General features: G+C 38.8%; 1 protein-coding gene across 1 annotated transcript; it reads right to left on the minus strand.

Moving 5' to 3' along the window:
* Window positions 1-1,763: 1,763 nt before the first annotated feature.
* Window positions 1,764-3,720, minus strand: LOC124042644. The gene is made up of 2 exons (XM_046360720.1): window positions 2,750-3,720; window positions 1,764-2,437 (listed from the first exon to the last, which is right to left on the minus strand). Exons 1-2 carry the CDS (start codon window positions 3,349-3,351, stop codon window positions 2,053-2,055), a joined length of 987 nt encoding a protein of 328 aa, XP_046216676.1. The 5' UTR covers window positions 3,352-3,720; the 3' UTR covers window positions 1,764-2,052.
* Between the last annotated feature and the right edge of the window lie 3,736 nt (window positions 3,721-7,456).

A 7,456-nucleotide genomic window follows, 5' to 3' on the forward strand; every position in this document is an offset into this window, starting at 1 on the left:
GCTGTGATCATTGGGTATCTTCACGGTGCAATATTACACAACGTAAATGAACAATTGATTTTTTTATTGATTTTTTATTCCCCCAAAAATTAAAAATAAGTTTCCAGTTCAAGAAAGTAGAATGATCTTAGACACAAAGCAATGATTCGTATATAGACAGGAACAAGTTCAGCAGACAAGCCATGGTGGGTCTCATGTGGATAGAATGTATGGAAACTTGTATGTACAATATTTTTTACATTTTACAAAAAAAAAAATCTTTGTTTCTATTTTCCTCTTTGTATATATATAGATATAATTTTTTTTTATATTCCCACTAGCATTTATACTACAATATTGAAACAAATTATAATAACATATATGTCAATCCATTTCTCGTCTTTTTATATTACAAATGTATTTCCATAAAAATATATCTCTGTACAAAAAAAGTTGTTTGTTCTTAACTTTATACTCTTTTCTTAAAGGTTGTTCCACTTTTTCCGTTGACAGTTTCTGTTTCAGTCCATGTTTTTTACACTCCTTCGTTTCCCCCAAAAACCCTTCGGTCACCAGCAAAACCTTCTGTCCTGCATGTCTGGTCTGTTTGGCGCTCTCTGCCCGTCCAGTAAGAGACACAAGCAGATGCTTAGGGCCACCGAGGCAGGTAGGGGGGCCCCGACCAAGAGGGGAACCTCTAACATGTTTTGCCTGCGAGGTGTTGGGGCCCCCAAAAGACTAGGGTCGGTCCTGTCTCTACTAGTTGTTGCTGAGGCTTCGAGGACTCTCCTGGTAGGTTCTCCCGGTCTCTACTGCTGTGTGTTTCATAAGGTCTATGAAAAGGAAAACTGACAGACATACAATAGAGAAATATAAAAAGAAACCAACTATGTTGACATCAGCCCCTACAGGATCTGTTACAGGGGGAAACAACGTTGCTTACAGGAAAACCATCTACCTCTCTGATAAGTCATGTCCATATGTATATATATAATAATAATGTCATGTAATATAATCATAATATATAATATACTAATAATATATAATGTACTAATAATATATAATATAACAATAATATATAATATACTAATAATATATAATATAATAATAATATATAATATAATAATAATATGTAATATACTAATAATATATAATGTACTAATAATATATAATATAATAATAATATATAATATACTAATAATATATAATATAATAATAATATATAATATAATAATAATATATAATATAATAATAATATATAATATAATAATAATATATAATGTACTAATAATATATAATATACTAATAATATATAATATACTAATAATATATAATATACTAATAATATATAATATAATAATAATATATAATATAATACTAATATATAATATAATACTAATATATAATATACTAATAATATATAATGTACTAATAATATATAATGTACTAATAATATATAATAATATATAATATAATAATAATATATAATATAATACTAATATATAATATAATACTAATATATAATATATACTAATATATAATATACTAATAATATATAATGTACTAATAATATATAATGTACTAATAATATATAATGTACTAATAATATATAATATAATACTAATATATAATATAATAATAATATATAATATACTAATAATATATAATATAATAATAATATATAATATAATACTAATACATAATATAATAATGTCATGTAATATAATAATAATATATAATATTATAATAATAATATATAATATAATAATAATAATATATAATATAATAATAATATATAATATTATAATAATATATAAAATAATAATAATATATAATATAATGTCATTAATGTACATTAATATATTGAATTATTTCAAGTAGAAAAGGGGACATTCTCTTCTTGCAATAAACAATTATATAATGTGTTCTAAAGAAACCATTTGGGAGGGTGGGGAATTCAATGTGAGCTATAGATAAAACAAAAAGACAGAATTAATATTCAAAACCGCTCCAAGCTCTCAAAAATGGTATTGTAATAAATTGGTTGGTTTGCAGCTTAATCATTATCACTCATCAGAGTCTCTCCCCTCTGCCTCCTCCAACACTGGACCTGTTGATATGGGAGGAGCTCAGTAAACTACAGGACATGTTGATATGGGAGGAGCTCAGTAAACTACAGGACATGTTGATATGGGAGGAGCTCAGTAAACTACAGGACATGTTGATATGGGAGGAGCTCAGTAAATTACAGGACATATGGGAGGAGCTCAGTAAATTACAGGACATATGGGAGGAGCTCAGTAAATTACAGGACATGTTGATATGGGAGGAGCTCAGTAAACTACAGGACATGTTGATATGGGAGGAGCTCAGTAAACTACAGGACATGTTGATATGGGAGGAGCTCAGTAAACTACAGGACATGTTGATATGGGAGGAGCTCAGTAAACTACAGGACATGTTGATATGGGAGGAGCTCAGTAAATTACAGGACATATGGGAGGAGCTCAGTAAATTACAGGACATATGGGAGGAGCTCAGTAAACTACAGGACATGTTGATATGGGAGGAGCTCAGTAAACTACAGGACATGTTGATATGGGAGGAGCTCAGTAAACTACAGGACATGTTGATATGGGAGGAGCTCAGTAAACTACAGGACATGTTGATATGGGAGGAGCTCAGTAAACTACAGGACATGTTGATATGGGAGGAGCTCAGTAAACTACAGGACATGTTGATATGGGAGGAGCTCAGTAAACTACAGGACATGTTGATATGGGAGGAGCTCAGTAAACTACAGGACATGTTGATATGGGAGGAGCTCAGTAAACTACAGGACATGTTGATATGGGAGGAGCTCAGTAAACTACAGGACATGTTGATATGGGAGGAGCTCAGTAAACTACAGGACATGTTGATATGGGAGGAGCTCAGTAAACTACAGGACATGTTGATATGGGAGGAGCTCAGTAAATTACAGGACATATGGGAGGAGCTCAGTAAATTACAGGACATATGGGAGGAGCTCAGTAAATTACAGGACATGTTGATATGGGAGGAGCTCAGTAAACTACAGGACATGTTGATATGGGAGGAGCTCAGTAAACTACAGGACATGTTGATATGGGAGGAGCTCAGTAAACTACAGGACATGTTGATATGGGAGGAGCTCAGTAAACTACAGGACATGTTGATATGGGAGGAGCTCAGTAAACTACAGGACATGTTGATATGGGAGGAGCTCAGTAAACTACAGGACATGTTGATATGGGAGGAGCTCAGTAAACTACAGGACATGTTGATATGGGAGGAGCTCAGTAAACTACAGGACATGTTGATATGGGAGGATCTCAGTAAACTACAGGACATGTTGATATGGGAGGACTATAACTATAACTATAACATGTGAACGTTGACCTTTTGCGTTACTCATTTAGTCTTGAACACCATTAACACCATTAACACCATTAACACAATTAACACCATTAACACCATTAACCGAATCTACAGGTGTTAAATAACACCTATTTCTCTCAGAAAACTCAAAGTGAATGCCTTCGTTCCAGGGGAATTAGCGTAACATGGGGTGTTGGTGGAAAGGCTGTGCCATTGTAAAGGTTCATTGAGAAGTCTTTCAGGGCCCAGAGATCATAGCTCTATGCACTAGATAGGGATCAGGGCCCCGGCCTAAACTTAGTGCTCTCTCTCTCTCTCTCTCTCTCTCTCTCTCTCTCTCTCTCTCTCTCTCTCTCTCTCTCTCTCTCTCTCTCTCTCTCTCTCTCTCTCTCTCTCTCTCTCTCTCTCTCTCTCTCTCTCTCTCTCTCTCTCTCTCTCTCTCTCTCTCTCTCTCTCTCTCTCTCTCCCTCTCTCCCTCTCTCTACATTTTTCATTTAAAAAATATATTTTGCAAAACCAGCAGCACAGCTGAGACTAAAAGAGAAACCTTGCAGGTCTAAAATGATGAATCGTGATCTTCAATACGCCATTATTACATTACTTCACCATTTTCCCAGAAACTCTGAATGTGGATCATCTTTGGCTGAATAAAATACACCTTCATGTAGGTTTCTGCTCACACTACAACACACCCAAGTAGCTGATCTCTGGATAACACACACACACACTCACACTCACAGCGAGAGAGATAATGATGAACACACAGCTCATCAACAGAGAGGAAAACAGACTGGTTGCTGTGTCTCTCGCGGGAAATAAAGGTTTGACTCAAACCCACAGAACACCACAGGGTTCTAAACTCTCTCCAGTTGCTCGGCATGCAGTGATTGGTTAGTGAATGGTTAGTGAATCGTTAGTGAATGGTTAGTGACTGGTTAGTGAATGGTTAGTGACTGGTTAGTGACTGGTTAGTGAATGGCTAGTGAATGGTTAGTTAATGGTTCGTGAATGGTTAGGGTTAGGGTCCTATCCTTCTCTCCTCCTCTCCTATCCTTCTCTCCTCTTCTCCTATCCTTCTCTCCTCTTCTCTCCACCTTCTATATCCTTCTCTCCTCTTCTCTCCACCTTCTATATCCTCCTCTCCTTCTCTCCTATCCTTCTCTCCTCCTCTCCTATCCTTCTCTCCTCCTCTCCTATCCTTCTCTCCTCCTCTCCTCTCCTTCTCTCCTCCTCTCCTATCCTTCTCACCTCCTCTCCTCTCCTTCTCTCCTCCTCTCCTATCCTTCTCTCCTCCTCTCCTATCCTTCTCTCCTCCTCTCCTATCCTTCTCTCCTCTTCTCCTATCCTTCTCTCCTCTTCTCTCCACCTTCTATATCCTCCTCTCCTTTTGTCCTCCTCTCCTTCTCTCCTTCTCTCCTCCTCTCCTATCCTTCTCTCCTCCTCTCCTCTCCTTCTCTCCTCCTCTCCTATCCTTCTCTCCTCCTCTCCTATCCTTCTCTCCTCTTCTCTCCACCTTCTATCGCCTCCTCTCCTCTCCTTTTGTCCTCCTCTCCTCTCCTTCTCTCCTCCTCTCCTTCTCTCCTCCTCTCCTCCTCTCCTCTCCTTCTCTCCCCCTCTCCTCTCCTTCTCTCCTCCTCTCCTCTCCTTCTCTCCTCCTCTCCTCTCCTTCTCTCCTCCTCTCCTCTCCTTCTCTCCTCCTCTCCTCTCCTTCTCTCCTCCTCTCCACCTCTTCTCATCTGCTAACACAAATATAGAGGAACCTCCTGGACTGCTTTCTTTCAGATTCAGATGGGCTATAGCAAAGCACTGGAATCAACTGAAAGGGCTTGTTACTAATCTCAAGTAGGTAAAACAGGGAAGCTGCATGGTTAGGTTTTAGCCCCCCAACCAAACAAAGATAGTTTCCATTTCAAAACCCACAGAGAGCCCTTATGGGTAGGAATGGTTGGAGAAAATGTCTAGACATGACTAAAACTATCCGTGACACAAAGACAAATATTTAAACATAGGACAAATCAGCCTGAAGCTTCCTCCATAGAGATGTCAGTCTCTCAAATCAGCCTACACCGAAGCTTCCTCCATAGAGATGTCAGTCTCTCAAATCAGCCTAGACCTAAACCTTCTCCATAGAGATGGCTGTCTCTCAAATCAGCCTAGACCTAAACCTTCTCCATAGAGATGGCTGTCTCTCAAATCAGCCTAGACCTAAACCTTCTCCATAGAGATGGCAGTCTCTCAAATCAGCCTAGACCTAAACCTTCTCCATAGAGATGGCAGTCTCTCAAATCAGCCTGTCCTTCCATATCAGATAATCAGATCTGCTGGTATGTAAAACCCTAGGCAGGTCCCTGATGTAGATAGGGACATATGGGCTGCCTATTGTCATGGGGAAGCTGTGTGTGTGTGTGTGTGTGTGTGTGTGTGTGTGTGTGTGTGTGTGTGTGTGTGTGTGTGTGTGTGTGTGTGTGTGTGTGTGTGTGTGTGTGTGTGTGTGTGTGTGTGTGTGTGTGTGTGTGTGTGTGTGTGTGTATTTGTTGGTGAGGGTGTGGGTGTGTGTGCACATCGCAGTGGGTAGGGGTCTCACAAAGCTGTCTTACACAGTTGTCTATGAGGAGATACCTTCTACTACTGTCTATGAGGAGATACCCTCTACTACTGTCTATGAGGAGATACCCTCTACTACTGTCTATGAGGAGATACCCTCTACTACTGTCTATGAGGAGATACCCTCTAATACTGTCTATGGGGAGATACCTTCTACTACTGTCTATGAGGAGATACCCTCTAATACTGTCTATGGGGAGATACCTTCTACTACTGTCTATGAGGAGATACCTTCTACTACTGTCTATGAGGAGATACCCTCTACTACTGTCTATGAGGAGATACCCTCTACTACTGTCTATGAGGAGATAGTGACTGGAAGGTGATGATACCCTCTACAACTCTGTTACACCACTCTGATTAATTGACATTGAAATGACAGGAAACTGATCTGAAATGACAGGAAACTGATCAGAAATGACAGGAAACTGATCAGAAATGACAGGAAACTGATCAGAAATGACAGGAAACTGATCTGAAATGACAGGAAACTGATCTGAAATGACAGGAAACTGATCAGAAATGACAGGAAACTGATCAGAAATTACAGTAAACTGATCCGAAATGACAGGAAACTGATCTGAAATGACAGGAAACCGATCAGAAATGACAGGAAACTGATCCAAAATGACAGTAAACTGATCCGAAATGACAGGAAACTGATCTGAAATGACAGCAAACTGATCCGAAATGACAGGAAACTGATCCGAAATTACAGGAAACTGATCCGAAATGATAGGAAACTGATCCGAAAACAGCAGCAGTACAGTTACAGGAAGTGAACGTCAATAAGTTGAAGATGACGTGACTCCACCGTCGTTGCTCAGCCCGTGAAATCACCAGGGAAATTCAATCTTTGCCTTTTTCCATCATGTCACGATAGGGACCGGGGTTGACATTATATTCACACTGTTGAGATAAGCTTCAGCTTTAAAAGTGATACAATTGTAAAAGCAATTACCAAGAGAGTGGTAGAACCAGATTGGCAGAACAATATAGTGATTGGTTTCAAAAGATTCAAAAAAACATTTTTGGGGTACTTTTTTCTAAACTGAATTACGTAGGTGATTTAAATCTTCATTGGAAAACAAATGTGTCTGATTTAGTATGTTAACTCTGCCTACTTAGTAATATCTCAGCGTTTGCCTGGGACTCAAAAACAAATCAGCCTAGACCTAAACCTTCTCCAGAGACATTGGCAGTCTGTCCTTCCATATCAGATAATCAGATCTTCTGGTATGTAAAACCCTGGGCAGGTCCCTGATGTAGATAGAGACATATGGGCTGCCTATTGCCATGGGGAAGCTGTCTCTGTGTGTGTGTGTGTGTGTGTGTGTGTGTGTGTGTGTGTGTGTGTGTGTGTGTGTGTGTGTGTGTGTGTGTGTGTGTGTGTGTGTGTGTGTGTGTGTGTGTGTGTGTGTGTGTGTGTGTGTGTGTGTGTGTGTGTGTGTGTGTGTGTGTGTGTGCATTGAAT

This window comes from Oncorhynchus gorbuscha, linkage group LG09 (assembly GCF_021184085.1).
Source record: "Oncorhynchus gorbuscha isolate QuinsamMale2020 ecotype Even-year linkage group LG09, OgorEven_v1.0, whole genome shotgun sequence".
NCBI classification, from domain to species: Eukaryota; Metazoa; Chordata; class Actinopteri; order Salmoniformes; family Salmonidae; genus Oncorhynchus; species Oncorhynchus gorbuscha.